Source organism: Nyctereutes procyonoides, unplaced genomic scaffold (genome assembly GCF_905146905.1).
Source record: "Nyctereutes procyonoides isolate TBG_1078 unplaced genomic scaffold, NYPRO_anot_genome, whole genome shotgun sequence".
NCBI classification, from domain to species: Eukaryota; Metazoa; Chordata; class Mammalia; order Carnivora; family Canidae; genus Nyctereutes; species Nyctereutes procyonoides.
In genome coordinates this window covers 10,803,303-10,830,840 of record NW_026575034.1, presented here as the reverse complement: position 1 = coordinate 10,830,840, position 27,538 = coordinate 10,803,303, and the positions used below count along the sequence as shown (strand labels likewise).

The following is a 27,538-nucleotide window of genomic DNA, read 5'->3' as shown; positions in this document are numbered from 1 at the left end:
GATACTTCTGTAACATGATCAGGTATGTCTAACTCAGCCACATCATACTTAGTGGGGAAATAAAAGTATGCATTCTAACTAAAATAAGAAATAAGACAATGATGCCTACTATCACCACTACTAATTAGCATTGCATTGCAGGCACTATCCAAAACAATTACATAAATGAAAAAAAATTGGAGGTAATGTAAAGGAGTTGATAAAACCATTTCTGTTTGCAGGTGATAGGATTATATACTTGGAAAACTCAAAATAATTGACTAAAACACTTAGCATTACACAACAGGAAAATTCAGCAAGGTGAACTCAATATACAGAAATCAGTATTTCTCATATGCAAATAACAGCCAGTTACAAGATATAATGGAAGAAAAGACTGTTTACAAATGCCAACAAAGATAAAATACCCAGAATAACCCTGTTAAGAAATGTTAAGACTGGGATCCCTGGGTGGCGCAGCGGTTTAGCGCCTGCCTTTGGCCCAGGGCGCGATCCTGGAGACCCGGGATTGAATCCCATGTCGGGCTCCCTGTGCATGGAGCCTGCTTCTCCCTCTGCCTGTGTCTCTGCCTCTGTCTCTCTCTCTCTGACTATCATAAATAAATAAAAATTAAAAAAAAAGAAATGTTAAGACTTATAGACCAAAAGCTTTAAAATACGCCTGAAGGATGCAAAAGTAGACCTGAAAAAAATGAGAAGACATAACATCTTTTTGATACAAAGACTCAACATTATAAATGTGTCAATTTTCTCTAGGTCAATTTATGAATTTAACATGATCCAAATAAAAATATGTACTTTTTTTTCCTGGTGCTAGCCAAGCTAATTTTAAAGTTCACATGAAAAAGGAAACAAGCAGGAAAAACTATATGCCTCGAAAATGAACAATGAAGGACTAGGTAGCTATGTTAGTTATTAAAATACGTCACTAAGCCTCAGTCATTAGAACTGTATAGTTTTGGCATATAAGTAGAGAGACCAGTGGAACTGAATAGAAATACCAGAAGTAAACGTAAATACATTTAGAATTTAGTTTGAATTAAAGGTATTATCTCATTATTACTGGGATAAAGGTTTTTGTTTTTGTTTTTTTGGGATAAAGGTTTTTAAAAAGGATAATGTTAGTCCAATTGGGTAGCCATTTGGAAAAAAAGTATAGTTAGAGCTCTACCTCATTTACATCAGAATAGGGACAAATGAAACAAAGGTATCAGTATAGAAAATAATATCATAAAAGCACGAGATGGCAACATAGGTGTGTTTTATTATCTCAGAATGGCCTTTCTAATTATGAAACAAAATCAAGAAGCTAGATTTGACATATGGGATACCCTTCAAGCTGGCTCCTGTGTCTTGGTGACAGGACCAAGACACTGGCATTAATAAACATCTGAATGTTTACTCCGGTGAATAGTGGTTCTTAAACTTTAGATTGCATATGAATCACCTGAGGAGCTAGTTAAAAATGCAGATTACTGGATTTTACCTCTAGAGATTCTGATTCAGGGGTGAGTAATATGCATTTTAGACATGTGCCTCGGGCAGCCCCGGTAGCGCAGCGGTTTAGTGCTGCCTGCAGCCCGGGGTGTGATCCTGGAGACCCTGGATCAAGTCCCAGGTCAGGCTCTCTGCATGGTGCCTGTTTCTCCCTCTGCCTGTGTCTCTGCCTCCCTCTCTCTCTATGTGTGTCTCTATGAATAAATAAAATAAAGTCTTTAAAAAAATTAAAAAAAATAAACATGTGCCTCTGGTCAGTGGATCATATTGGAGAAATGCTTATGTAGACATAGAAAATAACCAAATGCTCATTATCCTGAGATGAAGGATATCAATGAGAGGTGAACTGAGCATATACTCTACTTCTTCAGGTGGTCAGACATAGAAGGTAGTTTCATCCTTAAGTCTGGGACTAAGGTATTTTGAAATTACTTTCCTCTCAGATAACCTCAACTTTTCAATCTTGCCAAGATTTTCTTTATTCCGAATAGGGGCTGAATTTCATTATCTAAAGAAAACTGATGCTTAGAAAACTTAGGAATATTTTCTCATGTCAGAATTTATGAATTGAAATTTCTGATAATTTGAAGAAAGGCTTAAAGGATCGTTTTATTTTTTGGTGTAATTTTTAAAGTAAGTAATATATTCACATGGTTGAAAACCAGAAACTATAGAAGGCATATAGCAAAAGTGCACTGATATTTTTGTACCCTATCAGTTCCCACTGCCCCAAACATGATTCTTCTATTTCTTCATTCTTGCAGAAGCAAATACAAATAAAAGTCCTTATTTTTCCTCTTTTTATGCAAAAGGTAGCATGTAATACACATTCTGTGCTTTGTATTTTTCTTTTAACAACATACTTGAAGATCTTTCTGTATTAGTGCATAGAGACTGTCTTCACTAAAAAAATTTTTCTTATATAGCTGCATAGATTTCCATTATATGGATATGCCATAATTTATTTAATTAGGCCTCTGGTGATGGGTATTTGGGTTATTTCTAGCAAGCACTCTTGTATATACGTCACTATCTATCCATGTAAAATTATCTGTAGGATAAATTCCCCACAGAGAAACTGTATATATGTGTTTGTAATTTTGATAGATATTACCACCTCCACAGGGAGTGTATCAATATATGCTCTTACCAGCAATAATTTCTCACATTCTGCTAATAGTATGTATTTTCAAACTTTAAGAGTTTTAACCATTGTTAGATAGTATAATAGTATAGGTTTTTTTTAATAGTATAGTTTTAATATGCATTTCTCTTATTTTGAGTGAGGTTAAGTATCTTTTCATGTATTTCATTGTCATATCCTTTAGACCTGGGTCTTATAACAAATCTTTTCTTCATAAGTAGAATTTGTACAGTGCCATACAAAGAATTCAGCAAAATCTTAAATTAGCTAAATTTAGCATTTCTTACTTAATAGTGTACAAAATATTCCAGGTTCATTTTGTACCTATCCTGCACCAGCCCTGGAGTGAGCTATTTCTCTAAGGATTCCTGGTTCTTTTTAGTGGGAAATGATATTACAGACCAAAGACTGGCACTAGGTGTGCTCATTACTTCTGGAATATATTTTCTTTTCTTTTTTTTTTTTTTTTGAGATTTTATTTATTCATTTGAGAGAGAGAGGAGAGCATGAGCATGGGGGAGGAGCATAGGCAGAGGGAGAAGGAGAAGCAGATCCCTACTAAGCAGGGAGCCCAACACGGGGCTCAATCCCAGCACCCTGAGATCATGATCTGAACCAAAGGCAGATGCTTAACCGACTAAGCCACCCAGGTGCTCCTGGAGTATATTTTCTTATTGGCCTTTTCATTGGACAGAGATAGGAGATTTATGCATGTCTATATACATCAACATATATACATATACATACATTTTTATATGTATAAATGTATGTGTGCATATACACATACATGCATGTAACTATATATGTACATGTTCATATTTTGGAAATAAGTTCACACAGATAGTGCTAATTCTCACCTATTTCCAGAGATTTCTTTCTTGCCTTCCATGATTCCATTATTTGTACATTACCTTTTCCTAAATGAGACTCTGACTTTTAACAAATCAACACATGTACCTATTTTACTCAACTCTATAATCAAACTGAAATAGTCCAGACTCACTTTACCCATTTAATAACTACAATAAACTGCAGCTTGGGGATCCCTGGGTGGCGCAGCGGTTTGGCGCCTGCCTTTGGCCCAGGGCGTGATCCTGGAGATCCGGGATCGAGTCCCACGTCGGGCTCCCGGTGCATGGAGCCTGCTTCTCCCTCTGCCTGTGTCTCTGCCTCTCTCTCTCTCTCTCTCTCTCTGTGACTATCATAAATAAAAAAAAAAAAAAACAAAAAAAAACTGCAGCTTGTTTTTTGTTCGTTTTTTTTTTTTTTAAGTAGGCTCCATGCTGAGCATGGAGCCCAAAGTGGGGCTTGAACTCACAACCCTGAGATCAACACCTGAGCTCAGATCAAGAGTCAGAGGCCTAACCAATTGAGCTAACCAGGAGCCCCAAACTGTAGCTTGTTTTTTTTCTTTTTTAATGATAGTAAGTTTTTAAAGTTTTACTATTTTTTCTAGATTTATTTATTTATTCATTATTTATTTATTTATTTATTCATTCATTCATTCATTCATTCATTCATGAGAGACAGAGAGAGAGAGAGAGAAAGAGGCAGAGACACAGGCAGAGGGAGAAGCAGGCTCCATGCAGGGAGCCTGATGTGGGACTCAATCCTGGGTCTCCAGGATCAGGCCCTGGGCTGCAGGCGGTGCTAAACCCCTGAGCCACCTGGGCTGTCCCTGTAGCTTGTTTTAAAACAATTATTCACAAAGATAAACAATTGATATTTCTTTAAAAATAAGTCCTAATCCAAATGAATTTACCTGAATTAGAATTTTATTTTTCCATAAAGGATTCATTGGAGCCACATACAAAAAATTCCTTCACATAAGTGTTAGAGCAATTCTTTTTAGAAATTCTATTTAGGGGGCACCTGGCTGGCTCAGGTGGAAGAGCATGGGACTCTTGATCTCGGGGTTGTGAGTTTAAGTCCCATGTTGGGTGTAGCACTTGCTTAAAAATAAAATATTAAAAAAATTCTACTTAGGTCTTTTTTAAAAAGATTTTATTTATTTATTTGAGATAGAGTGCTTGTGCATGAGTGGGGGAGAAGGGCAGAGGGGTAAAGGGAGAAGCAGACTCCTTGCTGAGCAGGGAACCCGATGTGAGGCTCCATCCCAGGACCTTGGGAACAGACTGATCTGCCCAGGTTTTTTTTTTTTTTTTTCCTAAACGACTTGTTTGTTTGTTTGTTTAAGAGAGAGAGAGAGAAAGCGCAAGAGAGCCCACAGGTGGGGAGAGTGGCATAATGAGAGAATCTCAAGCAGACTCCCCACTGAGTGTAGGCCCTGAACTGCTCCATGTGGGGTTCAATCCCACTACCCATGAAATCATGACCTGGGCCTAAACCAAGAGTCAGTTGCTTAACTGACTAAGTCACTCAGGCAACCCTCTACGTAGATCTTTGATGAGGGCAATATATTAGTTTATCTAATTAAAAGTAGGGAATATGGTAGTTTTACAATAATAAAGTTTTTACTTTTATTTATATTGATAATCAACTAGCCTTTTTAGAGATAATATTAAAGTGTACATATTATGTTGTATTCCTTTCTACATTCAAGGACATTACTTTTGCCTAGAATAACAATATGAAAAGAAAATATGAATGCTTAGTCTAAAATTTTGAATATTCTTATAAAATCCTATAGGAATAAAGATGAATACATAATTGTTCTTATGTATCACTTATATTAATGTTTCTAGCTTTTAATACTTTATCATTTACAGTTTTCTCATTTTCTTTCAGATACAGGCATAGACCACCATGCTCTTCTAAAACAATTTGATCACCTAAACCACCTGAATCCTGACAAGTTTGAATCTACAGATTTAGATATGCTCATCAAAGCGGTGAGAATAATTCCCAAAAGTGTTGTCATTGTTGTGCCTTTGAGATTTTGTCATTTGAGAAGTAAATTCAGTGAAGTGGTAATATAACTTTTAGATACTCTCAAGAATATTTTTAAAGAGAGATAGGTTAATTCTTATTACTATAGATAATAATATGGACATAAAAATCTGTCGCCCCTTGTCCACAATTCCAAAATCCAAAGCACTATAACAGCTGAAACCTGGCTTCAATTATAGTAAGGCTATTCATAGTTTTTATTTGGCTAACATAATGTGAATATTCATACTTTGCCGAGGAAGCACTAATCTGATTATAAACTCTGCAAGGATATCATACAATATAGCATATTTGCTATATTCTCTTCCTACAATCTAGAAAATTCTGGAACATATCTGGGCTCTGGGATTTTATTTTTTTTATTTTTCATTTTTTTAATTTATTTATTTATGATAGTCACACACACACACAGAGAGAGAGAGAGAGAGAGGCAGAGACACAGGCAGAGGGAGAAGCAGGCTCCATGCACCGGGAGCCCGATGTGGGATTCGATCCCGGGTCTCCAGGATCGTGCCCTGGGCCAAAGGCAGGCGCTAAACCACTGCGCCACCCAGGGATCCCTGGACTCTGGGATTTTAGATAAGAGTTTATAGGCCTCTCATGTTGTACTATATGGAGTTACCCAACCAGATGTTGTAGCCTGGCCAGGAGTTTAGTGAAGTCGTTAGAAACCATTCTAGTTTTCTGTACTGTACAGATTTGATACAGTCCCTTCCTTCTTTTAAAAATCAATTTATATATTACTTATGAGGAACTTTCTAAAGTTGAGGCTTGCTTTGAACTATGAATTTCTTTTAATGCCTACTTTCTGGACCTCCTGTACTACCTTCTGTTAGAGTATGCTGTATGCAAGAAAGCCCTTATTTATATTTTCAAATATTTCCTGTTATTTAGTTTAAATATTACATTATAGGCCACAAGTGATCTGGAACACTATGATAAAACTCGGCATGAAGAATTTAAAAAATACGAAATGATGAAGGAACATGAAAGGAGAGAGTATTTAAAAACACTGAATGAAGAAAAGAGAAAAGAAGAAGAATCTAGATTTGAAGAAATGAGGAAAAAGCATGAAAATCATCCCAAAGTTAATCATCCAGTAAGAATTATGACTAAGAAACCATAATTAGATGAAGATACTTCTTTGTATTAGAATTTTATCATAAGCTATTAGTACTTTAGATTCTTAATTCTACAAAGTTTCTCAAATTTGTATTTTATTTTCAGTCTATGTACATAGATTACATTTTGTTTTGAGCATTTTTTAAAAATTGATTCACAGGGAAGCAAAGATCAACTAAAAGAGGTATGGGAAGAGACTGATGGATTGGATCCTAATGACTTTGACCCCAAGACATTTTTCAAATTACATGGTAATAGATTTGATACAAATATTTATGTCTGCTGTTTGAAAGATTATAGTTGTTTTATTCTTAACTGATTTATGCCAAGGTGTGCTGTTGAGTCCTATTGATAGTAAATGTTTGGCATTTTTCTCTAGAGTAATATAATAGTTTTTATTGTTAATCTGCAGCATAAAATACTTTAAGTCAGTGGCTGTGTCTTTTACCCGATTTTACTGTTTAGTCATTACGATTTATTGTAAGCTTCTCTGTAAACTGAAGGTATTTTTGTGACTAGCTAGGTTATATCTAACTCTTCGTGCTATAATATTGAAATTTGCTTTTATTCCTATAGCATACTGCTTCACTTTATATTTTGAAAAACTGGTTAAGATATAGTTTTCTAGAAAAACTAGTATGCATTATAAATAAGTAGTAAATTTTGATGAGTTGGACTGATCTGAGGCTTCAAAAAGGAGGAAACATTTTTCTGTAGCATATGGATGCTTCATGTTAGTACCACTTCTGCAAGCCAGTTGTAAAGAGTTGTTTTTTAATAATTGATTTTTGAAGGCATTAAAAATCAATTTTTGTATTTGTGACTTTTAAACTTCAGATGTCAATAATGATGGCTTCCTGGATGAACAGGAATTAGAAGCCCTGTTTACTAAAGAGGTAAATGACTTCATTCAGTGTTCAGCGTTTTTGCTTTTCTCCTTCTATTATTTTCCTTTCTTTTATGTTTGTTTTAAACTTTTCCCTTTAGTTGGAAAAAGTATATGACCCCAAAAATGAGGAGGATGATATGGTAGAAATGGAGGAAGAACGGCTTAGAATGAGGGAACATGTAATGAATGAGGTATGTTTTAAAACTTTAATATTATATGTTATTTCAATGGATTATTTAAGTCTTGCAATAAATCTTACCAGAAAGTGGAAAATAAATATAAAGAATAGTTATTTAATTGAATTTTGCATTTTTGATCCAGAGTATCCAGTAGACTCCCTTAGTATAAATAAAATTATTTTGTAACTACCTTAAAATATTTTAAAATTTAAAAGGTTTTTATTTAAGAGATTAAGATACTGTTTCATGTCTTTTAGAAGTAAAAAATAATGTAGTCTAATATTCAGTATTTTAAAAGGCTGTATTTTTATTAAGAAAATCCAAAAAATCCAGTACCATAATGGTTTATAACAACCTATTTATTTCTCATTCACATTATTAAGCTGGGAACTTTGGTCATAGACATCAGAAGCTGGTAACTAAAGCCCACTGTTTTGCATCAGTGATTTTTTTACCTGATATTTGAGGTATTGGTGATGAATTGGGATTTCTGTTGACTGCTTGCATCCAAGTGTCAAATGAATTTCTTTTACCATTTTGGAGTTCACTTTTGTAACAATGGCTGTAAGAGCCATTGAGGAGGATTGGAAGTGATTGTCAGCTTTAATTTTGATTTAGTTAGTTTTTAAGAAAAAAATATTGGGAGCATTTTAATGTAAACTCCTCTATTCTTGGCTAAAACAGTCCTCTTTCTGCAAAGGTTATTTTTCTTGGGATTATACATGATGTGGTTGAGAGAAGAAGACTGTAATAGTTTATCCAGTCAGATCAGCAGACTCAAGCTTGGTAATCTTTGAGTATCAGGTGTATAGATATTTCCCTGTATTTTCAAATCTGAATAATATGGAAGATAGCAATATCTATTTTCTGATTCTAATATAATGTTGAGTGTTCGATTTTCTTCCTCTCCATTTCTGTGGATGTTACTAGCCTTAATTGCTGTTTATTTGTGTAGTAGCATCTATTAGAAGAGAATTTCTAGTAATATGAGAGTTACTTTATCTTACATATACATTTTTTTTTTTAAAATCAGGTTGATGCTAACAAAGACCGATTAGTGACTCTAGATGAGTTTTTGAAAGCTACAGAAAAAAAGGAATTCTTGGAGCCGGATAGCTGGGAGGTAATACCTACTTGAAATGGGATGTATGGTTCAAAAAATTCTACATTAGTTCATTCTATTTTTAATTTTTATTTCCCATTATGCTTGCATGTAGAGCCTTACTGTCTTGGCTTTTCAAAAAAAAATGTCACAATAAAATAATGAACCTGATTTTTTGGAAAGCTTGTGACAACTGACATCTTATTTGTAATCACATTACATATAATTAGAAGTCTTTTTAAAATTTTACTTTTTCTAAGTGTAAAATAACATACATTCTTGAAAATTAGAAATATAGATACATTGAAGGAATAAATTAGAAGTTACCTATAATTCTACCATCCAGAGGTAGAAACTTAATTTATACATTATGTTATACTAATTTGGAAATAGTTTGTATCTTTAGTATATGCATATATAGCATACAGTGTGTAGTGTGTATGTCCCATTATTTTTATTTTATTTTAATTTATCTTATTTTATTTTAATTTTTTAAATTTTATCTTATTTTAATTTATTTTATTTTAATTTATTTTATCTTATTTTAATTTATATTATTTTATTTTAATTTAATTTACTTTATTTTATATTTTATTTTATTTTATTTTAGAGAGAGAGAGAATGAGGAGAAGGAGCAGAAGTAGAGGGAGAATCTTAAGCAGGCTTCATGCCCAGAGAGGAGCCTGAGCAGGGCTGGTTCTCACCACCTTGAGTCATGACCTGAGCCAAAATCAAGAGTCAGATGCCTAACCCACTGAGCTACCCAGGCACCCCATCCCATTTTTAACTTATATATACATATAAACTCCTATCTATCTATCTATCTATCTATCTATCCATCCATCCTTTTAAAGATTTTATTTATTTGAGAGAGATAGAGAGAGCAAGAGAGCATGAATGGTGGGAGAGGCAGAGGGAAGGGGAGAAAGCAAGCCAGACTCCATGATGAATGTGGAGTCCAGCCCTATGTGCAGGGCTTAATCCCAGGACCCTAAGACCAAGACCTGAGCCAAAGTCAGATGCTTAACCAACTGAGCCACTAAGGTGCCCCATCCTATATATATATATTCTTAAAATGGTTTCATACTATCTAAGTGTCTTTATATGTTTGGGAAATATTTTTTTTAAGTGTTAACGATATTTCATGATATCGTGTTTTTAAGTGTTAACGATATTTCATGATGCCATTCTTCAAAAAACAGAGTTTAGAAATGTCTCCTTAGCATGCAGTTATGTGACTGTAGTGTAATTTATATAATCATTTGAACACATGTAGACATTTGGGTCAATCTAATTTTTTTACTGTAGTAATTAACACTATGATGACTCTCTACTTGTTCATACATTTTTGGGCATTGATAGTAACTCTCCTGGGATTAATTCCTAGAATTGAACTATTCTAAAGGTTTATGAATATTTTTAGTTTCTAAATATGTCTTGTAAAATTGCTCCAGAAAGGCATACCAGTTCATTCCATCGTTTACTGTAGATATACATTTTTATTTTTTATTTTTTTAAAGACCTGATTTATTCACGAGAGACACAGAGAAAGAGGCGGAGACATAGACAGAGGGAGAAGCAGGCTCCCTGCAGGGAGCCTGATGCGGGATTCAATCCCAGGATCATACCCAGAGTTGAAGGCAGATGCTCAACCACTGAGACACCAAGCGTCCCACATATACACTAAAAAATTTTTTTTAATTTTTAAATTTATTTTTTATATTTATTTATTTTTTATTGGAGTTCAATTTGCCAACATATAGCATAACACCCAGTGCTCATCCCATCAAGTGCCCCCCTCAGTGCCCGCCACCCAGTCACCCCACCCCCTGCCCATCTCCCTTTCTACCATCCCTTGTTCATTTCCCAGAGTTAGGAGTCTCTCATTTTCTGTCTCCCTTTCTGATATTTCCCACTCATTTTTTTCTCCTTTCCCCTTTATTCCCTTTCACTATTTTTTATATTCCCCAAATGAATGAGACCATATAATGTTTGTCCTTCTCCGACTGACTTATTTCACTCAGCATAATACCCTCCAGTTCCATCCACGTCGAAGCAAATGGTGGGTATTTGTCATTTCTAATGGCTGAGTAATATTCCATTGTATACATAAACCACATCTTTATCCATTCATCTTTCGATGGACACCGAGGTTCCTTCCGCAGTTTGCCTATTGTGGACATTGCTGCTATTAACATCGGGGTGCAGGTGTCCCGGCGTTTCACTGCATCTGTATCTTTGCGGTAAATCCCCAACAGTGCAATTGCTGGGTCATAGGGAAGGTCTATTTTTAACTCTTTGAGGAACCTCCACACAGTTTTCCAGAGTGGCTGCACCAGTTCACATTCCCACCAGCAATGCAAGAGGGTTCCCCTTTCTCCACATCCTCTCCATCATTGATTGTTTCCTGCCTTGTTAATTTTCCCCATTCTCACTGGTGTGAGGTGGTATCTCATTGTGGTTTTGATTTATATTTCCCGGATGGCCAGTGATGCGGAGCATGTTGTCACGTGCTTGTTGGCCATGTCTATGTCTTCCTCTGTGAGATTTCTCTTCATGTCTTTTGTCCATTTCATGATTGGATTGTTTGTTTCTTTGTGTTGAGTTTAATAAGTTCTTTATAGATCTTGGATACTAGTCCTTTATCTGATATGTCATTTGCAAATATCTTCTCCCATTCTGTAGGTTTTCTTTGAGTTTTGTTGACTGTATCCTTTGCTGTGCAGAAGCTTCTTATCTTGATGAAGTCCCAATAGTTCATTTTTGCTTCTGTTTCTCTTGCCTTCATGGATGTATCTTGCAAGAAGTTACTGTGGCCGAGTTCAAAAAGGGTGTTGCCTGTGTTCTCCTCTAGGATTTTGATGGAATCTTGTCTCACATTTAGATCTTTCATCCATTTTGAGTTTATCTTTGTGTATGGTGAAAGAGACTGGTCTAGTTTCATTCTTCTGCACATGGCTGTCCAATTTTCCCAGCACCATTTATTGAAGAGACTGTCTTTTTTCCAGTGGATAGTCTTTCCTCTTTTGTCGAATATTAGTTGACCATGAAGTTGAGGGTCCACTTCTGGGTTCTCTATTCTGTTTCATTGATCTATGTGTCTGTGTTTGTGCCAGTACCACACTGTCTTGATGACCACAGCTTTGTAGTACAACCTGAAATCTAGCATTGTGATGGCCCCAGCTATGGTTTTCTTTTTTAATATTCCCCTGGCTATTCGGGGTCTTTTCTGATTCCACACAAATCTTAATTTGTTCCAACTTTCTGAGAAAGTCCATGGTATTTTGATAGGGATTGCATTAAATGTGTAAATTTCCCTGGGTAGCATTGACATTTTCACAATATTAATTCTTCCAATCCATGAGCATGGAATATTTTTCCATCTCTTTGTGTCTTCCTCAATTTCTTTCAGAAGTGTTCTATAGTTTTTAGGGTATAGATCTTTTACCTCTTTGGTTAGGTTTATTCCTAGGTATCTTATGCTTTTAGGTGCAATTATAAATGGGATTGACTCCTTAATTTCTCTTTCTTCAGTCTCATTGTTAGTGTATAGAAATGCCACTTCTGGGCATTGATTTTGTATCCTGCCACACTGCCAAATTGCTGTATGAGTTCTAGTAATCTTGGGGGAGTCTTTTGGGTTTTCTATGTACAGTATCATGTCATCTGTGAAGAGGGAGAGTTTGACTTCTTCTTTGCCAATTTGAATGCCTTTTATTTCTTTTTGTTGCCTGATTGCTGAGGCTAGGACTTCTAGGACTTTGTTGAATAGCAGTGGTGAGAGTGGACATCTCTGTCATGTTCCTGATCTTAGGGGAAAGGCTCCAGTGTTTTCCCATTGAGAATGATACTTGCTGTGGGCTTTTTGTAGATGGCTTTTAAGATGCTGAGGAATGTTCCCTCTATCCCTACACTCTGAAGAGTTTTGATCAGGAATGGATGCTGTATTTTGTCAAATGCTTTCTCTGCATCTGTTGGGAGGATCATATGGTTCTTGTTTTTTCTCTTGCTGATATGATCAATCACATTGATCGCTTTACAAGTGTTGAACCAGCCTTGCATCCCGGGGATAAATCCCACTTGATCATGGTGAATAATCTTCTTAATGTGTTGTTGGATCCTTTTTTTTTTTTTAAGATTTTAATTTATTTATTCATAGAGACATAGAGAGAGAGAGGCAGAGACACAGGCAGAGGGAGAAGCAGGCACCATGCAGGGAGCCTGACGTGGGACTCGATCCGGGGTCTCCAGGATCACTCCATGGGCCACAGGCAGCGCTAAACCGCTCGCCACTGGGGCTGCCCTGTATTGTTGGATCCTATTGGCTAGTATCTTGTTGAGAATTTTTGCATCCATGTTCATCAGGGATATTGGTCTATAATTCTCCTTTTTGGTGGGGTCTTTGTCTGGTTTTGTAATTAAGGTGATGTTGGCCTCATAGAACGAATTTGGAAGTATTCCATCTCTTTCTATCTTTCCGAACAGCTTTAGAATAGGTACGGTTTCCTTTTTTTTTTTAAGTTTTTTTTTAAATTTTTATTTATTTATGATAGTCACACACACACACAGAGAGAGAGAGACAGAGACAGAGACAGAGAGAGGCAGAGACACAGGCAGGGGGAGAAGCAGGCTCCATGCACTGGGAGCCCGACGTGGGATTCGATCCCAGGTCTCCAGGATCGCGCCCTGGGCCAAAGGCAGGCGCTAAACCTCTGTGCCACCCAGGGATCACCGTACGGTTTCTTCTTTAAACTTTTGATAGAATTCCCCAGGGAAGCCATCTGGCCCTGGACTTTTGTGTCTTGGGAGGTTTTTGATGACTGCTTCAATTTCCTTCCTGGTTATTGGCCTGTTCAGGTTTTCTATTTCTTCCTGTTCCAGTTTTGGTAGTTTGTGGTTTTCCAGAAATGTGTCCATCTCTTCTAGATTGCCTAATTTATTGGCGTATAGCTGCTCATAATATGTTTTTATTTTATTTATTTATTTATTTATTTATATTTATTTATTTATTTTCATAATATGTTTTTAAAATCGTTTGTATTTCCTTGGTGTTGGTGGTGATCTCTCCTTTCTCATTCATGATTTTATTAATTTGAGTCTTTTCTCTCTTCTTTTTAATGAGGCTGGCTAATGGTTTATCTATCTTATTAATTCTTTCCAAGAACCAACTCCTGGTTTTGTTAATCTGTTCCACAGTTCTTCTGGTCTCTATTTCATTAATTTCTGCTCGAATCTTTATTAACTCTCTTCTTCTGCTGGGTATAGGATCTATTTGCTGTTTTTTCCTCCAGCTCCTTTAGGTGCAAGGTTAGCTTTTGTATTTGAGTTCTTTCCAGTTTTTGGATGGATGCTTGTATTGCGATGTATTTCCCCCTCAGGACTGCTTTTGCTGTATCCCAAAGATTTTGAACGGTTGTATCTTCATTCTCATTAGTTTCCATGAATCTTTTTAATTCTTCTCCAATTTCCTGGTTGACCCTTTCATCTTTTAGCAGGATGGTCCTTAACCTCCACGTGTTTGAAATCCCTCCAAACTTCTTGTGATTTAGTTCTAATTTCAAGGCATTATGGTCTGAAAATATGCAGGGGACAATCCCAATCTTTTGGTATTGGTTAAGACCTGATTTGTGACCCAGTACCACATACACATTTTTAAAAGAATAGTTGAGAGGTAGCCAGAAGAGAGTGAAAAAAAAAAAAAAAACAAACCCGTCATTTTCTATACAAAATATAAAAGATGACCATTTCAATTAGATTTTTTTCTCTTTTTTTAATTAGATTTTTAATTGTCCAAAAAATAGTTTGAGATAGGGTGGCTGTCCCGGTGTAGCCAAGACTAGGAATTTCATGGGATGTGGAAGTATTTGGTGCTAAAATGAGCGCAGTCCCAGGATGACAGTGTATCACCTTAGTTTGAGGTTAAAGAGGTCAGCTTTTTTTGTCATATTTTTTTTCTAATATTTGTAATATTTTTGGGCTTTGGTGAAGAAGAAGAATGCTAAGGTATTTGAACATGCATTCCCATTATTGCTTCTGGTGAACTAGATCAGTAGATAATTATGTACTATTTTTCATTTTTAAAAAGATTTTATTTATTTATTTATTTATTTATTTATTTATTTTATTTATTTATTTATTTATGAGAGACACAGAGAGAGAGAGGCAAAGACACGGGCAGAGTGAGAAGCAGGCTCCATGCTGGGAGCCCGATGTCAGACTTGAACCTGGAGATCGGGGATCATGCCATGAGCCAAAGGCAGGCGCTCAACCGCTGAGCCACTCAGGCGTCCCTACACTATTTTTCATTTTAACATAATTTTAGATTTACAAAAAAGTTATAATAATATTCAAGGAATTCCTGAATACCCTTCCCCCAGATTTCCCATTTTATTGTAGTTATTTTCTCTCTGTTTTTAATCTGTATGTGTGTGTATTATATATAACATACATAATTTTGGGGGGAGTAAGTTGCACCTGATGCTGCTTTAACCTTAAACAGTTGAGTGTGTATTTTTTGCAAACAAGGATTTATCTTGCATAATCACAGTAAAATTATTTATGGCTACACACATAATACGCTTTTCCAGTCTCTTGACTTTACTGAGATTTTTGTTAATTTTCCTAATACTGTCCTTTATAGCAGAAGAAAATCCAGGATCATAATCTGAATTTAGTTGTAATGTTTTCCTAGTCTCCTTTAATCTAAAACAGTTCCTGAGTCTTTGTATCGCATGGCATTCATATTTAAAAGGAATACAAGCCAATTATTTTGTAGAATATCCCTCAGTTTGAGTCAATCTGCTGTTTCCTCAGGATTCCTACTTTTGGTAGGAGTACCACCAAAGTGACGCTGAGAGCATCATATCATGAAGTATATGCTGCTGGTTATTCTCATAACTGGCAATGTTAATTTTGATTATTTGGTTAAGATGGTATCTACTAGGTTTCCTCACTATTTTCTCTTTTGTAATTTAAATAATATTTTGTCTAACCTCCCATACTGCCAGAATCACTCAACGGTATTTCTAAATACAAAAATATTTCTAAATACTAATTTTAAGAATTACTTTGATAGTTTAACTGTTTTCTCAGGGCTAGGCATCCATTCTTTTACTATTGGTTTTAGAAAGACAGTGCTGCTATAAATATGTTTTTATATAAAGCTTTTTATGTGTTTAGGGTTATTTTATAGGATAGATTCTCAGGGACACCTGGGTGGCTCAGTGGTTTGGTGCCTGCCCCCTCTCTCTCTCTCTCTCTCTCTCTGTGTGTGTCTTTCATGAATAAATTAAAAAAAAAAAAAAAGATTCTCAACATAGTACTACCAAGACCAAGGGAATCTTTTTAGGGCAGTTGATATATTTTGTGAAAGTATTTGTTGAAAGAATTGTACCAATTTACATTACCAACATTACCACTGTTTTTTTTTAAAAAGAAGGGAGTCTTTGAGGGTATACTTTGAGATTCATTATGTACTAATTTTAGCATGCATTGATGATCGTAGCCAGAATTAGTTATTACAATGTCTGTTGACAAATGGTGATTTTCTACTCATTATTCCTTCTTCATTTATTAGTTGGCTTTCTACAGCAAGGGAAAGTTATCTCTTTCCCCATTTCTGTTTGAGTGTAGATTCATGGCTTCTTATTTTATTCACTAAGCTTTAATCCTTACTATCATTATTTACATTTTTTTTCATTATTTACTTTGATGTTCAAATCACCCCAGATTTGGCTAGTGAGAATTTCTTCAAACTGGCTTTTTTTTTTTTTTTTTTTTGAGATTTAATTTATTTATTCATGAGAGACACAGAGAGAGGCAGAGGGAGAAGCAGGCTCCATTCCATGCAGGGAGCCTGACTTGGGACTCCAGCCCGGGTCTCCAGGACCACCCCCTGGGCTGAAGGCAGTGCTAAACTGCTGAGCCATCCGGGCTGCCCTCAAACTGGCTTTTGTATCCTTTTGGCATGTTACCTATTCTTTGAGTACTTCCTTACTTTTTAGCATAATAAGATGTTCAAGGATCATCTTGTTCTTTCTCCATCCCACCTCTGGAATCAGCCATGTTTCTGAGGAGCATTGGTTCCTTTTAGGGAAATTATTTTTGTTTTTTTTTTAATTTTTTTTTATTTTTTTTTTAATTCATGATAGGCACACAGTGAGAGAGAGAGAGAGAGAGAGAGAGGCAGAGACACAGGCAGAGGGAGAAGCAGGCTCCATGCACCGGGAGCCCAATGTGGGATTCGATCCCGGGTCTCCAGGATCGCGCCCTGGGCCAAAGGCAGGCGCCAAACCACTGCGCCACCCAGGGATCCCCAGGGAGATTGTTATCACACTAGAATCTAGACCCTGGATGTGTTCCTTGCTATCAGAGTGTCTTTGCTTCTGGCTTTGTCAGATAACAGAGTTGGGTAATTTGAAAACATTTAAAAGTGTGAGTATATATATATATATATATATTTATATATATATTTATATTTATATTTATATTTGTATTATGCATATATATGTGTGTGTGCATGTATTACATACACAGATACACTTACATTCATATTCATCTCGATATATTTAGACATAAATATATATTAAAACTTAATGAGCTCATTAAGGCTCCTGGGTGGCTTAATTGGTTAGGCATCTACCTTTGGCTCAGGTCATAGTCCCAGGGTCTTGTGATTGAGCCCCACGTGGGGCTCCCTGCTCATTGGGAGGTCTGCTTCTCCCTCTCCCTCTGCTGTCCCCCCTCCCACCATGCTCTCTCTCTCAAATAAATAAAATCTTAAAAAAACAAACAAACATAAGGAGTTCACATTGATACCTCCTTAAATTTCAGTTCAATGCCTCCAATTTCAGTACAACATTCTATTTCTTCCTCTTTCTATATTTCAGATGGAAACTGGCTCCTATTTTCCACAGTATTATTCCACTTATTTCCTCAATCCTAGGGTGTACCATGTTTCAGGTTGCTAAACACTGCAAAATAAGAATTTATTATTTGTTTAGATTCACCGTAGTTTTTAGCGTGAGCATATATAGTCTGAGTACTATAATCAAAAGTTTCTTGGGTTAGTTCTTTTTTTCCTTTCTCCTTTCTGTTTTATTCACTTAAAATAAAAGTATAATTTATCTTCTTATGTTTATACTCAATTTGGGGAGTTTTCCTATCCTTGTGGATTTTTTTTTGAGTATGTGAAACACAGACATGTTTCTAAAAATCAAACCTGCACAAAAAATGTGTATTCAGAGAAGTGTGATTTTCTTTCCCCCTGGCATTCTCTCTGTCCTTTCTACCCAGTTCTCTTCATTGTTCTTTAGGTAGCCTTGAGTTTTCCCTTTTGTTCAAATAAATACATAAATATGTATTTTCTTATTTCCCCTTTCTTACCGAAAAAGTATAGTACTATGGATACACTTGTACTTTGATAATTGTAGAATTTTAAGGCTGAATCAAACCTCGTTGTGTATCCAAGATTATTCTTGCCTTATTTTTTTTTTTCTTTTAGACAATGGATCAGCAACAGTTCTTCACAGAGGAAGAACTGAAAGAATATGAAAATCTTATCTCTTTACAAGAAAATGAACTTAAGAAAAAGGCAGATGAACTTCAGAAACAAAAGGAAGAGCTACAGCGTCAGCATGACCAACTTGAGGCTCAGAAGCAAGAGTATCATCAGGTGGTATTTTATAAAGTGATTGTGGCATTAAAAAGAATTTTAGGTGCTTAGCTAAAAGCAAAGTGTTTTTATAATATAATATTTCAATGTACTATTAGCTATAGTATTTTAAATTTTAGTATTTTTAAAACTGCTTTGTTGAATATTAATCTAATTTTACGGTTTGAATATCTCATTCTGGAAAAACAATTTTCCCTTAGTTTGTTGCAATTTGTCAAAGGTTACGAGAAAATAAAAGAATACTTACTTTTAAGTCGTTCTTTTCCCATTTATAGGTTGTACAGCAGATGGAACAAAAAAAATTAGAACAAGAAATTCCTCCATCAGGGCCTGGTGGAAAATTGAAGTTTGAGCCACGTATGTAACTTTGTGTTTTTGTTGTTGTTGTTGTTTGAGGAAATTAAAAAAATTGAAATCTACATTTATTACAGATATAATTTCAAATCATTAATACCTATGGTATTTTTTTTTATTTTTTTTTTTACCTATGGTATTTTCTATATATTTTTAGAAATAGCACCATTGGTACTACAGAAAAATGAAAAACTTTCTAGGATGTCTATGCATCAGCACATTGCAAAAGCTGTGTAATTTGATAGCTACATTTATGGTGAAATAAATTATTTCAACATTATTCACAATTGTTTCTAATCAGTTATCAATATTGTCAGAGAACATGATTTAATTGTAATCTATGTTTAGCTAAGTGTATTTTAAAATGCTTTATATTTACATATATGTGTGTGTGTGTATATATATATATATATGTATATATATATATATATATATATATATATATATATATAAAGCTTCAGAATGAGAGCATATTTTTTTTTCAAACAGACATTTAAAGTCCGAAGTCCACCAGAACTTGGAAGAAAACTGTTAAATCAGCATCTGTGTCATCTTTTTACCACCCTTCCTTTTTTTCCTGCTTAATAAATATTTTAAAACATATATGGAATAAAGGAAGATACTTTGTAAATGAGAACACATCTTTTAAGGACATGGATATTGAAGGATTGAAGCCCACCAGAACCAGGAAGAATATAAACTCAGTGTCTGCTCTCACTCTCATACCTCTCTTCCTTTTTATTTGCTCTCCTTTAATGATTTAATTAAGTAGCCATAATTATGCCATAATTTAATGGAACTTACTTCCTTAACTGTTTAAGTGAGAAAGCTCTGGATTGCTTTTAAAGTAAATTTATATTGTTGTCACTTCCTCATGAAGACAGTCTCTTATAGGTGCTTATCATCCCCTCTCTATAAAAGTCTCTTTGATGTTAATAATTCTTCTCCTAAGAAGACCACACTTTTCTCCCCAGTGTTTCCTGGTAACTTCTTTCTACTTCCAGCAACCTTAACTGCTAGAAATTCTTCTACTGAATAGCTTTTGCTACCACTTCAGGTCATTTTTTGTTCATGTTTTTGCTTCCTACTCTATTACTTAAGGTCAGGTTCTGCTACATATAACAGAAAAACCAAAGATTACAGTGTTTCAAACTAAATACGAATTTCCCCCTCTTATATAAAGGTAGGTGGTGTCGAGGTTCCTACCTCTCTGCTCTGTTATCCTGAGTGCATGAATTTTATCCTCCGGTTACCTCATTCTCACTGTCCAAGATTGCTTTTGGAGGCAGTGGGGAAGGGGAGGAAAAGGAATTTTCCCCAGTTGAATCAGCTTCCTGGAGGACCACACAGCCTTTGAACTTACATCTCATTGTCCATGTAGCTAAAGAAACTGAGAAATCCATGTGGCATTGGGACCAGCTAAAAGTTAGGATCTTTAAAGAAGGAGGTCATATTTAGTAGGCAGCTTTTAGTTTAGCCCAGACAGCTTTATTGGCTACCTATATATCTGTTACACTCTTTGGAAACATAGAAAACACTCACTTGCCCTGCTGCAAAAGAAAATCCCCCAAATCCAATCCATTATTGCATATAGCTCAAAGACCATGATATGCTTGTATAGTCTCCTCTGTCAGGTTAGGACGTGGCACCTAATGTTCTGGCCATCTACACCTTGCCACTATCTAAAACAGCAAGGTGTCTGCCTCGTGAGTACCAAATGCATAATGGTGGGATAGGTACAGGATAACTGCAATAAAACCAACCTTTCAGAAGAGGGGAAAATAGCAGCCACTGATCCATAACACTTAAAAGTACCGCTTGGCAAAAATAGCAAGGTCTCTCTGCTCCGTCTATAAATATATTCCTTGGTTTGCACAGTGGGCAACCTGATTCGCTTTTGTGGGAGGAACTCCCTTGTCTAATGTCCTCAGGGGCCCTTGTTGCTGCCTTCTAGGAAGTTTTTATTGCCCATTAGTTTTCAAGGACATGTTTGCTGGGCATTGGAAAGTGTGCTGGTCTTGGGGGCTGGACAGCTTTAGTACTTTACTTCCTGTTATGGTGGGCTTAGGGCATTGGAGACTGTTTTAGATAGTTAGAGGCTGTCACAGGCTGGGTTTCGGGTTTGTGTTTGTGTTTGTTTTGTTTTGTTTGGCAAAAAGTTTCCCTAAAAACTTAGTATGTATCTATCTGATCTTTTTCAATTATTACCATGAGTAACCACAAAGATCTTGTCAGGACACAGTTTTTAACAAAGAACATCTTTTCCTTGCTGGCTTCTGTGTTCTCTCTCTCCCCTTGGGTCTCAAAGGAATGGTACCTACTTGGAACCATTTTCAAGTGTAGGCTTGGATGGGATGGCAACAGTCTGAGATCTGATCTCTTTCCTTAGGATGGCTCCCATTACTTGGCAGAAAATTCTTAAGGGAAGGTTCTTGAAAAAGGTTGAGGAAGCTTTAGCAACTTCTTCAGAACCTTTATTTATAACTGTCTTCAGTCTGGAATATGGTAGCAGCTGACTTTTTCAGTTCTTCAGGGTTCTAAATTTGGGACTTTGTCCATTTATTTTGTAGAGAGCCATTCCATCAGCAAAGCTATATTCTTTTCCATGTGTGCAGTCTTGTTAACCTTAGCCTGACTCACATCTCTCCTGTAGGACTTTGCTGAAAGAGGCTAGAAGCAGCCCACACATGCTAGCATTCTGAAGTTCTATCACTACTTCCTCTAGTATCTTAACCTTTACTGGCATGAGGTCTCACTGTGCAAAGCCCTACCTCCTCAACTAAGTTAACTCCATATTTAAGATCCTTTTACTAACTGTACCTTACTTCTAGCTACCAAATTCTGTATAGGTCAGGAATCCTGGTTGTAGATAATGGAACCTCCTTTAGTTATTAAACAGTTGGGGGACTGATTAAGGGGTGCTCATAGCTCACAAAATCTTTGGGAAGGCAGATGAAATAGAACCTAGGCGGAGCTCATCAGAACTATATCACAAGATTGCGCTGCCAAAGAAGCTGCTGCTTTGGGAACAATCAAGAAGCTATCTGCCAAATCAAGAAGCCTACTGGATTAAGGAAGCTGTGAACAGTTGCCAGCTCTAGAACTGTACCACCTCTGCCGTGTTTTGTGTTGGCAAAAGCGGACACCTCCTGTGCTGCTTCTCTCCCCATGTAACTTGGTTTTGAGCAGAAGTCTCAAGTGAGTGCATCTGATTGACGGGACCAGTCATATCTGGAACCCTAGCTAGAAGGGCGGTTGGGAAGTCATAATATTTAACTTTACTACCTCTAGTGCAGGAAGGCATGTTTAGAGCTGTTAATTGAGCCAATCTGTTGTAACACCTTATAATTTTACATTGTGTCTCTTAACAATAATTTTTAAATCTCTTAGTCCTCATTTTACAAATTTTTAAAATAATCACTGCATACTCCAAAAATACCTAAGATTTTTTTTTCTTAAATCATGCATCCTAAAATTAAATGTAGCAATCAGGGAAAATTCTGCTTACATACAACTTTAAAAAAACATAAAATCACTCAATAGATTAATGCTGTGTTTCTTTAGAGATGGAGAAGGATTACTATTCCTACTGTTTAAATTGTAGGAAACATTAAAAAATGGTCTGGCATATCCTTTTGTTGATGATTCTAAGAAACTATGATAAGACAGGGATTCATCCAGGATAAACTCTTTTTTCATTCAATCAGAAAGTGATTGGAGACAACAATATTGTACTATGATTACACAATATGATAAATATGGATACATTATGATCATATGAGAATATATAAATGTATCAAAATAACGTGTTGTACATCACACATTTACGTGATGTTATATGTCAAATATATTCAGTTAGAAATATAAATGGCAGTCGAGATGGCTCAGCGGTTTGGCGCCACCTTCAGTCCAGGGCGTGATCCTGGAGACCCGGGATCAGAGGCCCATGTCGGGCTCCCTGCATGGAGCCTGCTTCTCCCTCTGCCTGTGTCTCTGCCTCTCTCTGTGTCTCTCATGAATAAATAAAATCTTTAAAAATATATATAAATGGAGACTTTAGAGATGTTTCTTAAAATGATCTTTTGGCATGAGTAATAATAGGTAAATATTGCTATAGACACATCTCACAGTTTCCAGCAAATTATTATAAATTATATTATTAAAAAAAGAATTGGGAGCACCTGGGTGGCTCAGATGGCTAAGTATCTGCCTTGGGCTCTGGTCATGCTCTCTGAGTCCTGGGATCAAGCCCGGAGTCACTAGAGTTCTCTGCGCATCAGGGAGTCTGCTTCTCCCACTCACTCTGTCCCTACCACTGCTTGTGCTCTCTCTCTCTAATGAATAAATAAAAACCTTTAAAACAATTTTTTTTTTAAAAAAAAGAATTGCCCAAGATTATCTATGGACTTAAGGAATTCCAGTTCTTACGAGTATTGGGCATTTATGAGCGAATACTGTTTCTTACAGAGTTGCTAATAGTATTCTTTACAGCTCTGTAGAAAGTATTGGTCCCCCCAAAAAAAAATTTTAAAAAAAGTATTGGTCCTGTGTTTAATTTATACCATTCTTCCTTTTAAAAATTTTTTTTAAAAAGATTTATTTATTTTAAAGAGAAAGAGAGCACATGAGTGTGGGGAGGGGCAGAGACAGAGGCAGAAGGAGAGAATCTCAAGTCGACTTCCCACTGAGCATGGAGCCCAGCATGGGGCTCCATCTCAGGACCTTGAGATCATGATCTGAGCTGAAATCAAGAGTCAGAAACTTAACCAACTGAGCCACCTGGACACCCTATACCATTCTTCTTAACACTTTTTGGTATTCAGTAGTTTTTGGTTTAGCTGCCTTAGTGGTATATATTAGTAATTGGGGATTTTGTTTTGCATATGAATTTTCACGAAGCATATAAATTGTATACTTAGGGATATATAATTAAAATTAGATTTTAAAAGATGATAGTCTTCTAGAATATTTTAAAGAAAATGTTAATGTTTCATGAGGATGTGTGTTTTTTAAGATAGTCTAATAAAAGAGTGTGTGAGAAATTATTTTCTTTCTTTTTTTTTTTGAGAAATTATTTTCTTTAGGAAGAAATTTTGACAAGTCTAGTTCTGGTTAGTGCCTAAAATTTAATATTTGTTTTTTAGCCATGCAATACAATGCAGAAGGAGTTGAAACAGAGCCAGAGTTGGATGATGAGCTTCATCGTTTTCATGTCAGATTTTTATTACCTGATGAATCACTTCCACCTTTAACCACTGGTGCCTCTACTTAATACTTCAGTTCTTCTTTTTTTTTCTTTAATTAAAGAGACTAAGATATATTGAGTAAAGTGCAAAATGAACTTTTTTTGTTCCCTGTGATATGAAAGACTGTAATGACAACTTGCTTTCAAGGTGTGAGATTTGAGGGAAATCCGGTCTTTTCCTTGTTGTTGTTGTTGTTTTTTTTTTTTTTAACACAATGTCATTATCACGATTGCAATCTTTACTCACTCAAGTTTATTAAATGAGTACTTAGCTATGGATTAATACCCATCTCTTAGACAATCCGAGAACTGAGCCAGAACAACAGTAGCAGCAAGTGGTAAAGACACCAAATTGAAAAATTTGAATTTGTGGTTACTAGCACTAACACCTCTTTATTGAGACAAAAGCAAAGCAGAACAAAAGCAAAACCAATAAAACCTTTGATTTAACTTTAGGAATTTAGATTTTTTCCCCAATATTGCCTATAAAATTATGTAGAAAAAACTCCTGCATTTCATGTTTACAGATGGCTACAGATTTCCCTGCAGAGCCTTTTAGCTTACATTTTAATTGGTATTAGTCATATTCTCAACGAATGCCATGTACCAGCTTGGTTGTTAGCCAGCCCTTGGCAGTGTATTTTTCCCTACATTTAACTTCAAAGCTGTTACAGCTTGTAAACAAATTTTGTTTTGTTTTATAATCTATTGGAAGCAATAGATTTGACTTTTGCTGTACAAATTTCCTTATCTCTTTTTGCTTTATCCTTATCAATAAGTATATTTTCCAAGATTTCCAGGATTATGAATGTAGATCTTATAAAGTATTAAAATACTTTATTTTATGTTTCTTATAATTTTGCTGCTCCATGGAATTTAAAAATGGGTAATGATTTATTTCCACATGATGTTAAAGTTTTGACTTGTCTGAGGGCTTTAGAAGTGAGAGAGAAGTAAGATTCCATCTAGTTCTCTTTGCCTTCTCTTATGAATCATTGTATTAAAATGTTATTTTGGGGGCAGCCCCGGTGGCGCAGTGGTTTAGCGCCGCCTACAGCCCAGGGCATGATCCTGGAGACTCTGGATCGAATCCCACGTTGGGCTCTCTGGGTGGAGCCTGCTTCTCCCTCTGCCTGTGTCTCGGCCTCTCATTCTCTCTCTGTGTGTGTCTCTATGAGTAAATAAATAAAATCTTTAAAAAATAAAAAAAAAATAAAATGTTACTTTTGTTCGATTTAGTCTACCTTAAATGTAGATTTTTAGTGATATGAGAGTATGTGTCATTTAACTAAATTCCTGCCTTCATTTTAGATTCCCTGTGTGTAATATGAAACCCATGTACAGCCTTGCCATTCTATATTTGTTTTGTACCACTGTTTTACCTAGTTTACTATTCACTATTACCCTTCAGTTGTTCAAGTGATTTGAGTTTGCTCTACTTTTGAATTTTACCCTTTCTGTTCTTGGTATTGCTACTTTGTAAATATTTCCTTATTAGTGTAGTGATGATGTCTTATAGATCTTTTTCCTTTTTAAAACATTTGCCATGGCTCTTACTGTTCAAACATTTTTGTGGTAGTAGTGAAGCATGTTTGTCAAACACAGCAGTTTAAAACTCCTAACATCTTCTTGTTCTATAGCACTGAGCAATGTATCTTACAGTTTGTAATCATAATTTTTTTCGATGAACTCTCAGTTCTAATTCTATATACATTTCTTGTTTCCTTTGATGTGTATGTATTTTCACTATTTGATATTTATAGCAAGTTTCATTGAGATTCATGATTGATATTGGGGAAAAGAAAACCACATTTGCACAAGTTAGCTATTTAGGTAAGCAGGCAGTCATTCCTACAGAGGTTTCTGAGCACTGTGGAGAGTAACTCTAATCCTAAAGAAAATTTCTAACTCATGAGTTAGAGTTCCTAACTCTTCTTCCAGAGTGAACCAGCTTATGGAGCAAATACATAGCATTCAGACTCTGATGAATGTCACTTGTCCAAGTTTTAAGCTTTTTTTTTGTACCCTCCTTAAGTAATAATAGTTAAAAAAAATACTTGGTGCATTCCAGCAGACACTTTGTCTTACAGTTGTTAATAAAGGAGAAAAAATTTTTAATTGTAACAGACTAGGACATGGGTTTCACAATTTCTGATTAGAAGAGAAGTAGCACAGTTTTTTGTATTCATTATTTTTGCCTGGATGATCTGAGTTTTGTGTTTAAGATTTATTTATTTTAGAGAGAGAGAGTGTGTGGGAGCGAGTAGGGGGAATCCCCAAGAAGACACTCCGCTGAGCACGGAGAGAAGCTGTCTCCATCCCACAATTCCTGAGATCATGACCCACTAGACCAGGAACTCTGGAAACCCAGAGGTGGGCCACCCAGGCACCCCATCTGAATTTTAATTAAGTTCTTTTCCCTCTAGGAATTCTCCCATTTTCTACTTTTTTTTTTTTTAAGATTTTATTTATTCACAATAGAGAAAGAGAGAGAGGCAGAGACACAGGCAGAGGGAGAAGCAGGCTCCATTCCTGGAGCCTGATGCGGGGTGCAATCCAAAGGCAGGTGCTAAACTGATGAGCCACCCAGGGATCCCCCCCCATTTTCTACTTTTGTACTGACTTTCCCACTGTTGTGTTTCTAATGCACCTCTGGAGTCCAGGGAGAGAGCTTTGAGGGATGTAGAATGTTATTAGCACCACTGTCAGCTGTCTTAAAGTTTCACTGCCATAAGCTTTTGGGGTTAATTACCAGGCCTTTCAAATGAATTCAGCACTTCCCTCACAATCCCAAACTATTCATCTCTTCTCCAAGAGAGCCTGTTGTATTACTAATTAAGATGAAGAGATGATTTTATTAAAACAGGATTAATTTACAAAAGATTTATATAAAATATAATAGAGGCTAAGTATTTGAAGGATACTTTGAAGCCCGTTAATGCCCAGAGTGACTGTTTCATTCTTTTGTGTTTGCTCTGGTGACTTCCAGATAGCTCTACTTGTACTTTTCTACCCAGTTTCAGGGGCCTAAGAGTGGGAGAGCCCTAGAGGCTCAAGTACTGTAGCAGAGGTGGAGGAAGGAGCCCCCTTTCAATGAAGGTGTTTCTTTCTTTGAAGCTGTTAGTCCAGGATCTTTGAGTACACGTGGAGGTTACAAGCCCTTGCAATTTTCAAAGTGTCTATGTACCAATTTTTATGGCCTCTAATTGAAAGATCATATTTCAGAAGCAATATGTGTACATTTATATGTAAGCTTGTGCCTAAAAGAGATGTGGAAGGAATATCATTAGTTATTCTGTGTCTTCTGAAAAAAATAATCTCCTGGCATTAAAAAGTGAAAAAAAATTTGCCTTTCCTTTTCATGAAGGAAACCAGAGCTGCATAATCCATATATTATCAGTATTTATTATGTTTTAAAAAACA

General features: G+C 35.9%; 1 protein-coding gene across 5 annotated transcripts in view; it reads left to right on the top strand.

The window, feature by feature from the left end:
* Positions 1-24,960, top strand: part of NUCB2 (nucleobindin 2) — a 54,951-nt gene extending 29,991 nt beyond the window's left edge. For 3 of the 5 annotated variants that reach the window (XR_008663462.1, XR_008663463.1, XR_008663461.1), the window contains 10 exons: positions 5,390-5,493; positions 6,465-6,650; positions 6,834-6,924; positions 7,511-7,569; positions 7,661-7,753; positions 8,775-8,864; positions 18,346-18,516; positions 18,792-18,873; positions 19,360-22,068; positions 24,015-24,960. Coding sequence is in view for 2 of the 5 variants with exons in the window: in XM_055317885.1 (XP_055173860.1) it covers positions 5,390-5,493; positions 6,465-6,650; positions 6,834-6,924; positions 7,511-7,569; positions 7,661-7,753; positions 8,775-8,864; positions 18,346-18,516; positions 18,792-18,873; positions 19,360-19,367 (884 nt within the window). In the remaining 3 variants the exon portion in view is untranslated. Of the gene's footprint in view, positions 1-5,389; positions 5,494-6,464; positions 6,651-6,833; positions 6,925-7,510; positions 7,570-7,660; positions 7,754-8,774; positions 8,865-18,345; positions 18,517-18,791; positions 18,882-19,359; positions 22,499-24,014 lie in introns of those variants that run through there. The other 2 variants (XM_055317885.1, XM_055317886.1) reach the window with 2 other exon arrangements.
* The last annotated feature ends 2,578 nt before the right edge of the window (positions 24,961-27,538 follow it).